The 19,308-nt window shown below is 43.0% G+C and overlaps 1 protein-coding gene across 3 annotated transcripts in view; it reads left to right on the top strand.

The window, feature by feature from the left end:
- Nucleotides 1-19,308, top strand: part of TASP1 (taspase 1) — a 279,716-nt gene that overhangs the window by 208,883 nt on the left and 51,525 nt on the right. For all 3 annotated transcript variants that reach the window (XR_013961358.1, XM_080683016.1, XM_080683017.1), the window contains one exon: nucleotides 17,602-17,712. Coding sequence is in view for 2 of the 3 variants with exons in the window: in XM_080683016.1 (XP_080539142.1) it covers nucleotides 17,602-17,712 (111 nt within the window). In the remaining variant the exon portion in view is untranslated. The remainder of the gene's footprint in view (nucleotides 1-17,601; nucleotides 17,713-19,308) is intronic.

The raw sequence follows: 19,308 nt of genomic DNA, 5'->3' as shown, positions 1-19,308 counted from the left end.
TGCTATGTGTATGTGGGGTGGGGTAATGTGAGGGATGAGCTGCCGTTGTGAGGTCTTTGATGGGTGAGAACAAAATGGACCATGCACATGAATCAAGAAGATGTGGTGGAGACCCATGGAGATTGTCTCTGATTGCTGCTGTTTTTCTCAGGGAATTAGGAAGCAAGGTCAGCTGCAGAGTTAGGGTGAAAAAGGAGGTACTAGATTTGAGGAGGAATGAGAAAGTAAAGATCCATACTTGGGAAATGTATGATTGCTGGGCAGCATCAAGGACTGACACTGAGGGTAGTGGTGCTGAATTTAAAGAGCGTGGTTAGCCATTGTTAGTGACATTCTCCAGCCAACTTCAGCTTATGGGTGCAGGCACGGAGTAGGATTTAATTGTGCTTGGAGTTTTGCTAGGTGAATAAGGTGGCCAAGACCAGGCCAAAAAAGTTGATAGTTTCTGCATGGAATCTATACTAATAAAAGGGTACTATGCTAATTAGACTGGGTCAACCAGACATCTCCGGGACGTCCAACTTCCTTCCAGACAAAGCCACGGTGGCGGGGGCTGAGGCAGAGGCAGTTAGGGGTGATCAGGCTGGTAGGGGAGCAAGCAGTTAGGGGCGATCAAGCCAACAGGGGAGCAAGCAGTTAGGGGTGATCAGGCTGGCGGGGGAGCAAGGAGTTAGGGGCGAGATCAGGCCGGCGAGGGGAGGGCAGTTAGGGGGCAATCAGGCCGCAGGGGAGCAGTTAGGCGGCGATCAGGCCAGCAGGGGAGTGGTTAGGGGGCAATCAGGCTGGCAGGCAGAAGCAGTTAGGGGCGATCAGGCAGGCAGGCAGAGGTGGTTATAGGCGATCAGCAGGCAGGCAGAGGCTGTTGGAAGTGATCAGGCAGGCAGGCGAGCAGTTAGGAGGCAGTGGTCCTGGATTGTGAGAGGGATGTCTAACTGCCGGTTTAGGCCCGATCTCTGCAGGATCGGGCCTAAACCTGCAGTCGGACATCCCCCGAGGGGTCCCAGATTGGAGAGGGTGCAGGCCAGGCTGAGGGACACCCCCCTTCCATGCACGAAATTTGTGCACCAGCCTCTAGTTAATTATAATGATGGGCCATGGACTTGAACTCACTTAAGGACCAAAGTATGGACTTGAGGGGGATGCAGGTCAGGTTGAAGAATTGTTGGGAATGGGTACTAGAGGGTGCTCACTGGAAAGTTAGGGGCACTGCTAGTGAGATGCTTGCAAGCAAGATCTATGAAGGAGGCGGAATTTATTAGTGAACACAAGGACTAGGGTGTGGTAATAGGACTGAGTGGCTGACATAGAGTATGGACAAGATTCTTGGGAGAGAAGAGGTCAAGGAATTGAGAGGTCAGGGAGTTCGAAGTGTAAATCTTCATACCTTGTAATCACTAGGAATTATGTCAGGGCAGATGTCAGAGAAACTGATCCAGGAGCATAAAATGGAGGAGTGATAGGGAGTGACCTCTGGGGGCCAGTAGATGAACTGCCACACAGACAAGTCTGTGATAGAACACGCAAATCTAGTTAAGGGTATGTGGGCAGCCCCGGGGAGGAAGAGACTACCCAGCCAGACACGACATAAATATTTTATTGTTTCCACAGAACTTATTTACATTAGCATGAATTTTAAACCTGTGTACCCCTAACGAGTGTAGAAATGCCAACTGTTTGTTACAATTGAAATGGAAAGAAAAATGCACGGTTCTCTGAACCCACAAGCACTAACATTGTATGTTGGCACATGGACCTGCACGTCCACAAATCTGCTGAGTTTTTTGTGTTTTTTTTTTTCTGGGCTGTGGCATTAATTGACATGAACATGAAACAGCCACAGGGCTCAGGAGTCCTGGGGTGGAGCCCAGCCAGATGGGTACAAAAAGTGAGTGATTCTTCTTTTCTTTAGCCCAGAAGTTGATGCATCAACTTAAGTCTGAAATGAAAAATTTTAGTTACTGACACTCCCCTTTTTCCTTCATGGTGCTCGCCATCAAAACAACATTGTTCACTCAACTGTCTACATAGATCGTGCTCTTACTAAAAATGGGTAAAATATGTGTGCTGTTTTGAAATGTTTCGGATTGAACGGTATTTCTAATGTTAACCTTTTTGATTGCACACTAGATTAAGGTTTTGTGTGCCACCACTGACTGGGCTATATTTAGTTGTCTTTCTTGGTGGATATGCATAATTGAAAACGTGCAAATGAGAACATCCCTCTGTCCCCTCTTCAAATTAAGACCTTTTTATGAGTCTCACAGTAGTGCTTCACTTGATTTCTATGTTTCTGACAATTTTGTGGGTGGAGGACCTTTTTGCTCTTTAGTAATTATCCCTTTCTGGGAGACAGGTCCAAAATAGACCTGGCTTATATGGAATTCCTCAGATTCTCAGAGTGACATTTCAATGTTTATCTCAGCTTATTAACATAAAAACTCTCTTGATGAAATTCTGTTTATGTATCTGTGTATCTGAATAACTTCCTCCCTCCCTCCCTCCTTCCCTCCCTTCCTCCCTTTCCTCCTCCTCCTCCTCCTCCCCCTCCCCCTTCTCCTCCTCCTCCTCTTCTTCTTCTTCCTCTCTCTCCTCTATCTCTCTCTCTATCTCCTCTCTCTCTCTCTCTCTCTCTCTCTCTCTCTTTCTTTTTTCTCTTTTTATTCACACCCCCAAGGACATGCTTAGAAAGAGGAAGCGAGAGAGAGAGAGAGAATACATGTCCTGACTGGGAATTGAACCTTTTGTTTTTTCAGGATACCACTCAACCAATTGGCCTACTCCAGCTGGGCCCAGAGTTTTTAAGAGTGATATTTTAGCTCTATCCCAGATATTATTTTTTCCTTAGAGTTGCTTGTGTTTGGTGGGGTCTACTGCTTATTCTTCTATAAATTAAAGGTAACTGACACATTAATTTGGTCTTTCAATGCCATTGATGTCATATTAATTCTAGTAGAGATACTTTTACAAATGCAAATGAAGAAATGGAGTTAAATTATTTGGTTACTATTGCTTTCTTTCTGGTTGTTCTGTAATGACCAGATCTCTCTCCAATAATGTTTAAAATTTTTAAAAAGTCATAACTTTCATTTTTGCCTATCAGGTAGTTTTTAAGATATTTATGGTTTACCTCTGCAGATCTTTTTGTTTTTGTTTTGTTTATTTATTAAACATAGTAAATCGTTACCCACAGCCCAAGGCTTCTAGGCATGTAGACTGTAAAAATCCACAATTAAACAAGGCAGCTAAAATTGCACAACGAAGGTGAAAAAAAGTTCAGGGCTTTATTTAGTAGAGAATGACAACCTGAAAAATAGATCCTGCTCAGCACCTAAGGATAACAAATTAGAGCTCTACTGAATGAGGACAGGGTGGGAATTGCAGAGATGAACAAGGCCTGTGATGGACTGATGAAGGGAAAGAAGTTGGAGCCTTCAACTAGGGCAGTGATCGGCAAACTCATAGTCAACAGAGCGGCAAACCGCGGCTCATGAGCCGCATGTGGCTTGCGAGCCGCAGTTTGCCGACCACTGAACTAGGGAAAGAATTTCACAGGCAACAGTAGATCTATCTGTGCCCACGATGACTGTCCTGGAGGCACTGCAGCTGATCTTACATGATGATGGCAGGACATGTAATAACTTGATTGAAATGACAGGTTGAGGTCAGTGACCCCTTGCACACTTTCCGGTGTGGTACACGGAGAGCAGTGACCCAAATGCTCTTCTTGGTAGAGCACCTGCCTTCAGTCCCCAGTGGAATTTCTTCTGGTCCCAAGCATCAGCTGCCCTATGGACTCACCATGATGGGATGGGTCTGGTTTGTTCAGCCATGCTGGGCCATCTCACTGGGCCCAGGGGAAGGGAGGCCACAGGCACATGGGAGTATCTCTCCGCACTCACTGAGGACCTCTCACTTGGACTACCACAGAAGCCTCCTCAGCAGTCTACCTCCCTCTTCTTTTGACAACTATTCCCAGTCCCATCTACTGTCGACATAGCAGCTGTTCTAATTCCTTTTCTATGCCTTTGATGGTCCTCCACTATAAAGAGGATAAAATATAGACGTTACCTCATGGTCTCTGTAATCCCCGTTACTCTCCTCCCTTGCTCGTCATGCTGGCCTCCTTGGTCGTCTTCTTGATTTTCTAAATTCCCAGGTTCTGTCACACCTCAGGACATTGACATGTCCTGTTTCCTCCTCCTTGAACGTTCCTGTTTTCAATCTTCATCTGATTCTTTTTTCCTTATCTTTTAATCGCAATAAAAATGCTACCTTCTCAGAAAGGCCTGTCAGCAGTGGGTTCTGCCAGCCCCCATTCATCTCCAGCTCAGCCCCTCGTTGGTTTCCTCTGTGAGGCTGTCACAATTATAAGTAACATGTGTGCATTTGCTCCTTCGGCCATCTCTCCCATCAGAAGGTAAACTCTCTTGAGAGCTAGGACCTCTCATGTCTTGTTACCATTATAATCCCAGAATAGCATTAAGTATGCAATTAATAGATACTCAAATAGTTATAGAATAAATGAAGGAAAAGTAACAGTGATATATATACACTGTTACAATTGATGGGTCACTTTTTTGTTGTCCCTACCTCCCCTTTCAGTATATAGACTTCTTTATTTTCCTTAACCCAGCTTAGGTGTGCCACTTCCAGAAGGAAGTCAAGAGCTCACTCTGGGAGCTTTGGGTCTAGCGGTGCTTGCTTGATGTTTTGAGACAATTAAAAATATTGTTGGAGCTTTATTAGCAAGTTAAGTCCCTAGTTATTATGACCACCATCATCAGCTTGTTAAGCAGAAGATCTTGGAAATGATACCACCTTCTTGACTGTCTGCAGCACCAGTTGCCATCTTTCAAAGCTGTCATCTCATCCTTCTCTTTTGCCACAAGATGCCCCCAGTCTGTTCCTTCCTCTGCTGTTACCATTTCCGCAAGTCGACCAGTTCTGGACTGTGGTTCCTTGCCATTCTCCGTGATATTTTCGATTTAGTCCATTTGATCTGTTTCTTGTGTTGTTTCTCCCACTGCATAGTCATAGACATTTCTTACACTGTTGTTCCTTGGATCTCCAGACTCCACTATCCTTTTTCTTCTTGGCTCCTCACACTAATTCTTATCTTCTTGCGATGACAAACTGCCCTCTATGCCAAAACCCAGTCGCCTCTTTTTCCAGGGATGCCTATGCCAGAACTACACATGAATGGCCAAGCAGCATTTAGCCCTTCTCCAGGCACAGGTCATTTATTCGAGCTCTCTGCACTTTTCTTTATGACCTTTCTCAAGGTTCACCTTGGCAAATTGTCAAGAGCAGTGACTGCTCATTCTAATGCTTGCTTGGTGCCATGACATGGACCCCAGTTCAACCTACTGTCTAAGGGCAGACTTTCCCTTTGCTCCACCTGGAAGCCTGTGTCAAATAAAGTGACTTTGCCCTTATTAAGTCCTAAAACACTGAACACAGGCCCACTATTGGGCTATCTATTAATTCAGCAACAAATATTTATTGATCACCTGTTTGGGTCAGACACTGTTCTACATGGCAGTTGGTGAGCAAGACATTGAAACTGTCCATACATTCTAGTGGGCATGTGCACGTATTTACAGTGTGTGCATAGAATAAGTATTTGTATATGTATTAACTAAATATGTTATTATACAGTTATATAAGTAAATTATGTCTTGCCAACAGGGTTATAAGTTTTTCAGAAACTTTTTTTACTTTGCGTACTGTACTGCTTAGGAGAATGCTGAGTACAGATCAGGTATTCCAATAAGTTAAATGACTACATTAAAAATAAAATACAAAATAGAGAATTGTTGTCAGAGAAAAACATGCCATGTCTTTCCCTGTTGTATGTTGGAGTAGGGTTTTTGGGGTACTGCTGAAAGAAGCATTTCTGGAGGATGAGATATGGTAGAAAGTTTATTTTTATGGAATTATACCCCTGAGTTTCCAACCATTTCCTTTAGTGCAGTAATAGAAGAAATGTAGTAAAGCTAAAATCAGAGTCAGTGTCCAGAGTTTCCTTTCCATGTTGGAGCAGGGTCCAGTACAGCATCAGGCTAGCTACAGTCCATTAATCCAGTGTGTGTATGGGGTGTCCACATGTCAGTGGGCCACACAGGAAAATGCCAGGAAGCCAAGCATGAGTGGCACTTGCAATGGCCATGCCCATTTTGGCCAATGACCTCGGTTCCCAGGTGTGACTGACAGGAAGCACCTTCCCAAGATAGCATGTGGCTATCTTCCCTTTGTCCTCAGTGTTTTGCAGGGAACATACCTATAATGTCTGGCCTTGCATTTACTCCTTTCCTATTATTAATATAGCTAATTACTCTGTATCAGAAGTACATTCAAGTGAGATACAATACCCCACATGTAATTGCCTTGATGCAATGTCTAATTGCAGTCTAGCGCTCCGGCATTAATGGTATCTTCCTGTTATGGGTTCAGGATACGCTAGCTCACTATATCTGGATATAAAACAGTTTCATTTAAAGTTCACATTGTAAGCAGGGCAGTGTTTCTAGGTCTAGAGTTGTAATTTCAAGCACTGGTAGATAATATTATTACATAATAATCTATTTATCGACTCAGTAAAATAACAAATGTAAGAAATATTGAAGCATCCACCGTGTGCTAAGGAAAACCATATTCCTGCATGTCTCCTCCACTTTCAGTACTTCAGTTATGATGCTCCTAGTCACTAGACGTGTGAGGGTTTCCCCACACCAGATACAAGTTCAATGTGCTACAGTCTAACTCAATTCTGACACTGTTTACCTGGGGATCCCATCATATCCCACAGGGTAAGGGCTTAGTCCCACAAGACTGTATCCACTTCAGATGCCAATCACAAAACCAGGTTGGCACCTGTTCTTTTGACCTACAGCTTTAAATTGGAGGTTCTTATGACCCTCTTCTTGAGTTCAATTAATTTGCTAGAGCAACTCAACTCAGGAAACACAGTTTATTTTTACTAGATTACTGGTTTATTATAAAAGAAACTAGAGGCCCAGTGCATGAAATTCAGGCACCAGGGTGGGATAGACCCCCTCAGCCCAGCCTGCACCCTTTCCAATCTGGGATCCCTTGGGGGATATCCGACTGTCAGTTTAGGCCTGATCCCGGGGATCGGGCCTAAACCGGCAGTCGGACATCCCTCTCACAATCCAGGACCGCTGGCTCCTAACTGCTCATCTGCCTGCCTGCCTGATCGCCCCTAATTGCCGCCCCTGCCAGCCTGATCACCCCTAACCGCCTCTGCCTGCTGGCCTGATTGCCCTTAACTGCCCCCCCCCTGCTGGCCCGATTGCCCCCAACTGCCCCCCCGCCACCAGCCTGGTCCCCCCTAACAGCCCCCCTGCCAGCCTGGTCACCCCCAACTTCCCCTCCTGCTGGCTGGGTAGTCCCCAACTGCCCCCCCCCCACTGGCCTAGTTGCTCCTTACTGCCCCCCTGCAGGCTTGGTTGCCCCCAACTGCCCCCCTCTTTCAGCCTGGTCGCCCCTCACTGCCCCCCGTCAGCCTGGTCGACCCCAACTGCCCCCCTGCTGGCCTGGTCACCCCAACTGCCCCCCTGCTGGCCTGGTCACCTCCAACTGCCCTGCCCACTGCCTGGTTGTCCCTCACTAACCCCTCTGCCGGCCTGGTTGTTCCACACAGCCTGCTGTTCAGTTGTTTGGTCGTCCCTCACTAACCCCCTGCCAGCCTTGTTGCCCCATGCAGCCTACTGTTCGGTCATGATGGCCCCTGGCTTTTTATATATTAGGATAGGGACCTGGTGCACTGATTCATGCACATTGAAAGGATATTAATTAGAATAGGGCAGGACTGGGCGAGATGGGCCGGACTCACCCTGGAGCCAACCTTCCATAGTCCGGCTTCTGTGGAGTGAGCAGGGTCCCTCTGGCAGGTGGGATCCCTCGGCCTGGCCTGCGGGGATCAGGCCGAAACCAGCTCTCTGACATCCCCCAAGGGGTCCTGGAGTGTGAGAGGGCACTCGGCAAAGTTGCTGTCATACAGGGTGTGAAACGCAAACACAAGTGTACAGTAAACCAGATTCGGGGCCAACAGTGCCCCGGCAACAACATAACTCACAGCCGAAGGTGGACTCGTGCGGCCCTGTGAGGAATTCCCTTCTCTCTAATTTTGGGGTGCATCACCCGAGAACCGCTGCTGCCAAGTCACTGTAGCTCAGTAGCTCCTGCGTTGAGTGTCTGCCTTCTGGTAGTCAGTGTGCATCATAGTGGCCGGTTGGACGGGCGGAGTGACACTTAGCATACTAATTAGTCTTATATATATATATATATAGATATACCTCAGGAACAGCCAGATGGAAGAGGTGCACAGGGCAAGGGACGTGGGAAAGGGCTTGGAGCTTTCGTAGTTCTCTGGGATTGCCACTCTCCTAGCACCTCCCTGTGTGCACCAGCACGGAGCTCTTCCAACCCAGTCCTTTTGGGTTTTTATTGAGGTTTCATTACATGGGCTCGATTGATTAAATCATCAGCCATTGGTAATTAATTCAACCTCTAATCCCTCTCCCTGCCCTGAGGTCTAAGGTAGGAGCTGAAAGTTTTTACCCCTCTCATCTCATGATTGATTTTCCTGGCAACCAGCCCTCCTCCTGGAGGCTTTCCAAAGGTTACCTCATTTACATAAACTCAGGTGTGGTTGAAAGGGAGTTGCATCAAAACTAAATATTGTAACAGAAGACAGAAAAAGTCAAGAACCATATGATTTCACTTCTATGTGGGATATAAAACTGAAAGCAACAAATAAAAAACAAGACAAGCAAAAAACTCATAGACACAGACAACAGTATGGTGGTTACCAGTGGGAAAGGGGATTTGGGGAAGTAGTAAAGAGTAAGGAGTCAAATTTTGAGTGGTAAACACACAATGCAATATACAGAGATGTATTATTGAATTGTACACTTGAAACATATTTACTTTTATTAACCAAAATCAATTTTTATTAAATTTATTGAAAAAAAATTTTAAGGGCAAATCAGTAAACAAAAATAAAAACCATACCCAAAACAAACATACAAACAAAAAGAGATGCTTCTATAGCTCTCTTAGGAAATTACCAGGGTTTTAGGAGCTCTGTGTCAGAAACTGCGGAGTAGGACCAAAATATATGTTTCTTATTACATCACAATAGCACGTCATTTTATTAGGCTTTCCAAACAGAGACTATGTGATGCCAGTTGGCCACAATAAGATAGATTTATTTACCTAAAAGCAAAGTAGTTGCTACTTTAAACTGACTCTGAGCATGCTAGGAAGCCTCAGTGTCATGTGCTTCTGAGCAGTCAGTGAGCAGGATCTGACCTTACAGAGTAAAAGTAAAAAAAGTTTGTTCATTAGGGAAGATGGCATATGCCAGGAAACAACTGGAGAAGTGAGGCAGGATAGTAAGAGGCCAGGAAAACTCCTTGACAGGTGGAATAGGGGAACTGAGACAGATAGCTAAACAGCAGTTTTCAGCCTTCTAGTAAATCCTATCTTCCCTAAACCAAGGACACTTAGAGTAAATGATGGCCCTGACTCAGTTGGTTAGAGCCTCATGCTGATACCTCAAGGTTGAGGGGTCAATCTTTGGTCAGGGCACATATAAAACTCAACCAGTGAATGCACAAGTAAGTGGAACAACAAATTGGTCTCTGTCTCTCTCAAAATCAATCGATGAATACATTTAAAAAAAAAAAAAAGTAAATGGTTTGCACTTTTCCTCCCAACTAGAGGGTAAATAGCTTAAATCACCCTACTCAGGGAGACAGCAGAAATCCAATTAGTGCCATTTGCCAACCACACCCAAGGACAGATGAAGCTAAGGAATAAATCTCATTTTGGCATGTTAGCATAAAACTGGTGAATATTCTATTGAGATCCTCCCCTAAGAAACCCCCTCCCCAAACTCCCAGCGTTTAAAACCCTCAAAAAGAAGTTCCCTGCCTATGCTCTCCCTCCAGGAGCTGGCCTGCACTTTTCCCCTCCTCTTCGCTCTCTCCTTCCCCCATAGGCATGCATCTCCTAAACTCTAAGGGTTCTCACTAGGTTTGCAACCAGGGCAGCAATGGGCATTGGCAGTTTGTCCCCAACAAACCCCCAGAACCTGTCCCCAAGGCCCCCTTTTCTCTGACTTCTTAGTGAGCCAAAGCAGCCCAGCCTAGGCTCATTTCTCCACCTAGTCCCTCTCTGTTATCCTAGGCCCCTTCTTATTTCACCGTCTCAGCCTTAATAAACATCCTCTAAAATTCAACTAGACTCGTGTTGTGAAATGTTTCGTGCACTAAATCAAGAACCCACACACTACTGGCTGGCTCTAGGCAGTCCTGTCAGGTCCCCTGTCTAATAATAGAAGGAAAAACTCATTTAGCAGCAGTGAGCAGCTCAAAACAATAAGCAGCAATAGATGAGTGTATATGTTCCCTCAGGTCTGATGTTCTTTGAGGGTCTTAGTGCAGTGATTGGTAAAGACAGCCAGGGGCTTAGCTCCATTATTTAATCATATTGACTTTGTTTACCATGTTTAGCTAAAAAAATTCCAGCCTCGTCCTCCTGAAGCAAATGGCATTACTCATGAACATTGGTGCTTTGGACCATATTATAAATACCATAAGATATTTAGCACAAATAGAATCTAAGATTCAATGTGCAATAACTTTCTCCACCCAGAAAAGCTTTTTTCATGTTTCAGACACTTTCATATACTTATGATTGGTCAGTTAACCTAAAAATTTGCCAACCCAGAGTGTTTTCACTTCACAGACAACTTGCTATCCAAACACGTTTTGCTTTGTTTGGTTTTTGTCCTGTTCTGGGGGAGTAGGCTGAAACTTCTTGAAATTTTTTATTTTTATTTTTTAATTTTTTAAAATGATTTCAGAGAGGGAGAGGGAGAGAGAGATAGAAACATCGATGATGAGAGAGAATCATCAGTTGGCTGTCTCCTGCACTTCCCCTACTGGCTATCCAGCCCACAACCCGGGCATGTGACCTGACCAGGAATTGAACCTCGACCTCCTGGTTTATAGGTTGACACTCAAATACTGAGCCCCGCAGGCCAGGCGATATAGAAATATTATTGCTAGTGACTATAGCATGTAGTAAATCAGATAAAATGGACCAGAAGATAAAAACTTACCATAAAGGAAAAGCCAGTGGTTGTTTTTCATACTAAGTCTACATCTCATAAGACATTCTATAAAGATACATACTTGATTCTTTTAAACTATGTAGAGCTGTGCTTGCAAATTACATTTTAGGGGTATCGCATCACATTTCCTTGCCTAAAAATTACATGGTTCCAGCATTTGGAGGTGTCAAGAATGTAATTGACTCCATCCTTAGTTTTTCCTGGGTAAAACTGACCAGGACAGCCTGACTCTTATGCAAAATACAATTTTATTAAATTATGTTCATATGAAAATTCCAGTGAGAGTGGGAGGCAGGAGTACTAAGCAAGCCTATTTTTAAAATCATATGGAAAAATCACATGAAAGTAACAAAGAATATTGTGAAAAAAATGAATAATGAAAGGAAACTGGCCCGATCAGATAGAATATAATGTCAAGCTATCATAATTAAAGCCATTCAGTATCTGTGGGAATAGTTTCATCAGTGGAACAGGATAATGTAGGTATAAATGCAAATACATGTGGGAATGTAATATGTAATAAAAATGAATTTCACATCAGTGGGTAAGAGATGAATTTGCCAACAGATTTATGTTAGGCAATTTGCTGACCATTTAGGAAAAAAGTAGTAGAGCAGGCCCTCCCCTGCCGTACTTACACCAGAAGTAGTTCCTGAGGGACTAAAGTTTTAAATGTAAAAACTGAGATTATAAAAGTACTAACGGAAAACATGGACATCTTATTTCATAATTTTGGATTACAGAAGGCCTTTCAGTAAAACGTCTAATACAGAAACTCTAAGTAAAAAAGAATGATAAATTTGACACACAAGCATTAAAAGCTTATCTATTACCAAAAAAAAAGTCATAGAAAAAATTAAAAGAAATATGACAAACTGGGAAACATATTTATTTGCAAAGATGTAACCATGACTTATTGACTATGTTAAGGTTCTGATTATAGTTTGATGGAATAGAATGGAATTTTATGACCTGAAACCAGTTAACTTTTCCTGTCTTTCACATTTTGATAGATAAGGGATTTCAAAAGGGTCATTGGCTTCACTCAACTCTCCTCTTTAAAGAGTTAAATTAGAGTGTTTAACACAATGCTTATTACCAGCAAATTGTACATACTGTGGTACTGTGTAGAGGTGGGTTTTGAGGAACAGATGTAGATCTCAGGGTTTGTAGCAAGAGGATCTGAGGCAGTGGTTTTGTTTTCTGTTGCCCCCCCCCCCCCCCACCCCCGCACCCTTCCTCCTCATGTTTCTGTAGGCCTGTCATTCACCTCCCTGTGCCTCAGCTTCTTTCTTCCCTTCCTTTGGTTTCTCACCTACCAAATGAATCTAGTAATAATCATTCCATTGGGATTTTTGTGAGGGCAGGAAATGATAGAATGCAGGTTAAGTTTATACAAATCTAATAGGATAATGGCAGCAATCTGTAGATTTTTCTTCCAGGGCTGAATATAGTGGCACTTTATGAAGGAGCCAATGCTTTGAACTTAGTGATGGGCTACTCTCATTGTGTTATGTGGTCTTCACATCATTGTGCTCATACTTCATGTCTATAAAAGACATGTAAACTAACAAAGGCATTTTTAGAGGAGAGGTCCTTGGTCTTCCAGGAAGTATAAACTGTTACCCTACTTCTGTGTTTAAAGAATATTTGTAATCTTTGTCATTCTTTTGGAGTTAGAGGTATGTGTTTTCATTAGAAAACATTCATTATTCCCCAATTGTTCATTTTCTTGCTCACCTGACCACCCAACCATCTGTCTCTGTGTGTATCAGTATATTTATTTTTCCCAAAGTATGTGTAATTCCTCCAAGAGAAAATGGCATTCAAGTGATTTGGCATATAGACATTAAAAAGAAGAAAGAAATCCCCAGAAATGTGTTTAAAAGACAGAGGTTCTTTGTTTAATGGGATTGGAAGATGGAACACTAACAGCTGCCATCCAACTACAGAATCACTCTCTTGATAAGTTCTCACATGTTGAAGAGGAAGCGTTGTATCAGGTTTTGCAAAAGGTGCTTACTGGCATCAGGTAATGGCTGGTTGCTGCTTATGGGTAGGCATGAGTCTCTAAAGCTGACAGTACCCCTAGGACTATGCCTGTTAGAACTGGTGGAAACACCAAGGACTATTAATCCAGTCTCCTAATTTTTCAAATTAGGGACTAATGCAAGGCTCAGAGAGATGAAGTGGATTGTCTGAGTTCAAGTAGGATCCTGGGTGCCTGGCTCCATACCCCAGTGTTGTCTCCATTTGTGTTTTGTATCTATGTGAGAATTTGTCTGTTTGTCTGTGACCCCACCCCACGGCCTCTTGGTCACAATTGATTGTTTTAGGCTTGATTCCTGACCAAAACCAGGCCAGTCTGGTTCCCTGTCTTTCTGAGTCTGATTGACGGCCCCAAGAATGGTAAACCTGATAAAGAGAGGAAGTTTCTCTGGTGGATTAATGTCAGGTATACAGCTCTGGCTGTGATGGGCATTTCCATCCCTAGTAGAGGAAGCTATTTTTGGCTGTTCTTGAAACCCATCACATCCTTAACCTTCCAGAAGTTGGGATTTTTTTCTCTTGGATTTTATGAGCCAGCAATCATTCTTTTTACTTAAAATCCTTCTAATTGTAATTCTCGCACTAGCAATCAAAAGAATATTGATTAATATTCCCATTGACTTATTTATTTTAATACTTAGAGTGATTCTCCTTTTCATTTCTTCAAAGTCTTCATCCTTAAAGATTATGGACAAAATATAATAAGTAGTTGTCTCATTTGTTTATAGTCTGAGTTTACAATCTAAATGAATGTCCAGATTATACACATTTGATCACAGTGAATATGTTTCTTACCATCTGTAATTATAATTTCATTCCAGAGCAGTTTTAGACTGGGGCATTTAATTAATCTATTTGAGACATTTTATTAGGGTAAAGGAGGCTTAATTATTATTATTTCTTTAATCTTCTTCACTTATTTTAAGCAACTCCTTGCATATATATTAATATTTTTCCATTGATTTTTAGAGAGAGTGGAAGGGAGGGGAGAGAGAGAGAGAGAGAGAGAGAGAGAGAGAGAGAGAGAGAGAGAGAAGGCCATCTGCGTGTGAGAGAGAAACATCAGTGTGAGAGACATCAATTGATTGCCTCCTGTATGCACCCCGACTGAGGCCAGGAATCGAACCTGCAACCCAGTTACCTGCCCTTGTCTGGAAATTGAACCCATAACCCATGAACCTTTGGTGGGCAGGCTGATGCTCTGTCCACTGAGAAACACCAGCCAGGGCAGATACCAGTTTTCTGTATGGGTACAGAAAGCATCAAACACGGTGCCCAACATGTCACTCCATGTTAATTTTTCTTTTCTTACTGGGAACAATAAGAAATAGTGTTTCCTTTTATACAGAGACTATTTAACATTTTAACTGGGAAATTGATACCCTATCACCACCTCTCCTAATTGCTGAATGTCAGCTGAGCACTGGTTCCAGCTGTTGTAGAAGGTTATCCAGGTAGGTACCTTAATAGATTTTGTTCAACATGATAATCTTTGAGAACCAGCAAAATGCTATAAAGTATCTTCCTACCATCAGTATTGCTACCACCAAATGTTTAGCACCTTAGAGGTTACAAAGTTCACGTATATAAAATCAGTCCTCATAACAACCCAGAAAGATGTCTTTTAATTAAAGAAGCTGAAGCATGGGTTGTTTTTAAATATATCTTGCTTAAGAACACAATTGTAACCCTGGAACTAAAAAAAAAAAGTCTTCTCTCTGAGTCAGCATTTTTTTTTTTTAACATCACAGTGCTAATATGAAATCTGAGTACTTCCCATGAAAAATTTGGAATCTTTCAATATCTCTAATTCTTGTTTCATTAAATTATCGAATGAATTGATACCAAGGATGAGGAACCCTGATATTAAGCTTCCCTGGTGACTTGGGACCCCACCCCCTTCAGAGCACTCACATACTGTCTTATCGTCCTCATGCCACATACCACACAAGTCAGGAGTGTGGGAGTGTGTTTGTTTTGAGGAGATTGGGGATGGGGAAGGTGGTGTATGAGTGAAAGCACTTTGTTAGTCACTAAGAGGGTTTGAAAGGTGAATCGGGTATCCTCACCCCACAGACCTTGCATCTGTACAAAGGCAGTGCGCTGAAGAACAGATTCAGTTAATGGGAGGAACGGGAGCCTGGAAGGACAGTTCATAACCATAAGCCTTGGGGAAATGAGATACAAGGAGTCTAATTTGGCTAGAGCATAACATGTGTAAAAATAAATAGAGAAGGTTGGGAAGGGAGAGAAGGGCTAGGTCAGGGTAAGGAGTTTGAACATTCTTCTTTGCATTGATGGTTTTTGAATGGTTTTGGTGATGTGATCATAGCTTGGGCACATATTTCTTATTCGAGTAAACTTTGATATCTCTGTTTCCCATATAAGCAGCCCCATTGGTTCTACTTACAGAATAAATCGTGGGCTTACCACTCTGCTCCAGTGCCACTAGGCTCACCCAAGTCCCTGTCATCTCTCAGCTGGGTTGCCATGGCAGCTTCTTTGGTGGCTTGCTGCTTTCACTCTTGCCCTGCCAACCAGTCCAGTGCAAGTAAAAACTATCATTGTCCTGGTTAAAGCCCTGCATCGCCTTTTCATCACACCTGGAGTAAAATTCAAACTCCTTGTGTAACCCTACATAGCCTGACCCTGCCACTCTCTGAACACATGGTTTACCATCTCTTCCCCTCTCTCACTTGGCTCTTGCCACTCTGGCCTCCTCTGTGTTTTCTGAACCCAAGCTCCTTTCCACCTCAGAGTCTGTGCATTTGTTTGGTTGATCTGCCTAGAATGCTCTTTGCCCAGACCTTCACATGATTATTAGCTCCTTACCAAAAGATGCCTTCCCTGCCGCTTGATGTACAGTAGTCCCTGCCCCAGTCACACCCTCTGTCATTTACTGGGAATCATTTTCTTCATAGCACACTTACTACTGTCTAAATGGGTTTCTTTATTGACTTGAGTTTATTGTCCCCCAACCTGCTCAACTAGATGTGAGCAGGGATTTCGTTTGGTTCACTGCTGTACCGCCAATACCTAGAAAAGTTCTAGCACATAGTACATGTTTATTGAATTAATAAATTTAGAGATTTGAATGAGTGGGGCAGGGAGGCCAGACTGGAGCCTGCTGCAGTATGGGCAGTACCAGGTGCACTGAGAGGCTTTTCAGAGGAAGCGAGGGGCAGAGGCAGGATTTGCCATGGCTTGGAGTGCTGAGTCATTGGAGAGGGAAGAGGTAGAGACATTAGAACTTGGACCAGCTGTAAGGAACCCAGGATTCTTTTGGACACAGCCAACCATCTTCATTACAACTCCATCCTGTACTCCTGCCTTCAGAAGAACTTGAAGCCTCCAACTTCTGGTGCTCTTTGGGTTTTATGACAAAACTGTGTGATTTCCTATAGGAGTCCCCTCACTCCAACCAACCTCTCCTCCATCCATCCACCCACCCACCCACCCACCCACCCACCCACCCAACTCCTTGGAAGCTTACGTTTCAGCTTTCATAGGTCTCCTTTGCCCATTTTCTTTAAGTCATCCCCCCCCCACCACCCCGTATGTCTTTTTCTCTGTGCTTATTGGGCCTTCCCTTTTATCTTCTTTTCCCCTCAGCTTACTGGGATTTGAGGAAAGAGTGGAGATAAACACATGTGTTTCATCTACTAAGTTTAACCAGAGCTCCCCCACATCCAGTTTGGTTGGCTTTTATTTTTACTAATTTCTTTGCTAGCACTTGGGTTCACATGCTCACTTGCTATGCCAGATGCTTGAAGAAGATGTCCTTGGGGAGGAGGCAAGAGGGGTCCTAAAATGTCGTGTTCTTGAAATGCTCACAGCGGCTTAGTGTGTGAGATCCCAGAGGCCAGTCATTTCCAGCCACTGGACTCTCATAGAAATGTAGTTTCACCCTTATTTGTGTAAACCGTCGGGAGTGTTTTAACATGTTTGTAATAAAATTTGTGGCTTATTGTTTAAAATTGAATTTAAGGTACTAAATCAAAGCTTTTGGTGGCATGCCCCTGACAGAAGGGAGAGCCTGGGAAGTGATCCCTAAGAGCTGATCAAAGGGAGTTTCTGAGCATTTTTTTTTTCTGTATTTGTGTTTGGCCCTTTAATCTGGTAGTGTTTCCAGTTCCATTCTGAATACAGTAATGCACACTCCACCCCCACTCAAGTCTTCTTGGCAGCATTTGGCACTGTCTTTGCCAAATGACCCCTGTTCAGGCATCAGCCTGCCTTTGCTATCAAGCCTATACAAGGCAGGAACAATGGTGATTGTCAGGAAATGGGCATTGTTCAAGATCTTATTCATAGCACATTTTTGTTGTAGTAATCAAATGCAAATAGTAAAATTGACTGAGAAGTGATCACTAGTCATTTCTGCCTAGGTTCACCTTTCCTGGCCAGTGAAGATGGTGTGCTTGGAGGAGTGATTGTTCTTCGATCTTGCAGATGTTCTGCAGAGCCTGACTCCTCCCAAAATAAGCAGACACTTCTAGGTAAGCTGGACATAAACAGTATGTGTGTGTCTTTCTCTTTCATTTTTTTCAAGACAAGGAAAGATTTATATCCTTAAGTCAATAAGCTGTGGGAGAGCCAGGATACTCTGTTGACATGTAACGTTCTCTATTCTCCTGATTTTTTTGCATAGATAAACATCCAAAAGATGAATGTTTACTTCTGAGTCTGTGCGTAGAGAATAGTTTTCAAATGGGCTTAGAACCAAGGACCTTCACAAAAGCTCAATATTAAGAATATGGGACCATGTATTTATCCCCTGCCTTATTCTACAAAACATTTGAGATGACCCATAACAATATACACAGTAACATAGAGAGTTCCTTCCTGTCTTCCCTCCCAAAAAGGAATCAGAACCATGTGAAGAACAATTGGACTAGAAATCCATCCTGACTCTATTGCTTATTAGCTGCGACACCTTCATGCATCAGTCTTATTGCTCTTTGTCACTTCCACATCTGTAAAATAAGGACATCTGCCATGTCCTCTCATAAAGCTGTGGTGAGGACGGACCAAATGACTGTTTTTCAGATTTGCATATGTTCATCCAGATGTGTGCTTAGCCAAATGCATCAGTGGGGATAAAACCCAGCCTGCTCTCCACTTGCCATGGCCCAAACTTGTAGGCTACCTCTGCCCATGGGGTGTCTTTTTCTAATTCATCCACCCAGGGTGGGTATTTAGAAAAATCTGCATAAAGGTACCACATAAACTAGCAGGGAGCCTTGTATGTTTTAAATTGAAGTATACATACATGCAGAAAAGTGCACAAATCATAGCTGCAACTGCTTGACAAATTAATACAAAAGTGAACCCACCTATGTAAGCAGTACCCATATAAAAAAATAGAACTTTACTACAATTCCAGAACACCCCTGGTAATTCCTCCCAGTCTCTACCCCCTCCAAAGTAACCACTATGCTGACTTCTAAAACCATGATTAGTTTTGCTTGGTTTTATATTTTATATAAATGGAATCATAGGATGTGCACTATTTGTGTCTGATGTGGTCAGTCAACCTTAAGCCTGTGAGATTCATCCATCTTATTACACATGTCATTAGTTTGTTCATTTCCATTGTTGTATAGTATTTCATTGTATGGATATTCCAGTCTGTATTTATCCATTCTTCTCTAAGTATTTTTTATATGAGCAGTATAGGTAATTCACAGGTAGTTCAGACCTTTGTATCAAATTCCTTATAGAAAGTGTGGGTGGTGCCTGATCTATGTTGTATGATTGTTGTGGATTGTTATAGTACAAGTCTCTTCATACCCTGAGGTTCTGAGAGTATAAAATAGAAGACTGAGCATTTCTTATGAGTGTAAACAGTATTTTCTATATAGAAGCCCAAAGAGCTTTCATAAAATCTCTCCCCTCATTTCTCAAAGGAAAAAAAATGTACTTTTATATAAAGGGCCTCTTTCTCCACCTGGATTCTGACCACCAACCTCATCATATTTTTGGTAATCTCTTTCTCTTTCTACCTATTATACTTGACTAGAGGCCTGGTGCATGAAATTTGTGCACGGGGGTGGGGGGTTGTCCCTCAGGCCAGTCTGCACCCTCTCCAATCT

Source organism: Plecotus auritus, assembly GCF_963455305.1.
Source record: "Plecotus auritus genome assembly, chromosome: 8".
NCBI classification, from domain to species: domain Eukaryota; kingdom Metazoa; phylum Chordata; class Mammalia; order Chiroptera; family Vespertilionidae; genus Plecotus; species Plecotus auritus.
The sequence above is the reverse complement of the archived record's forward strand: the minus strand, read 5'-3'. Positions and strand labels throughout refer to the sequence as shown.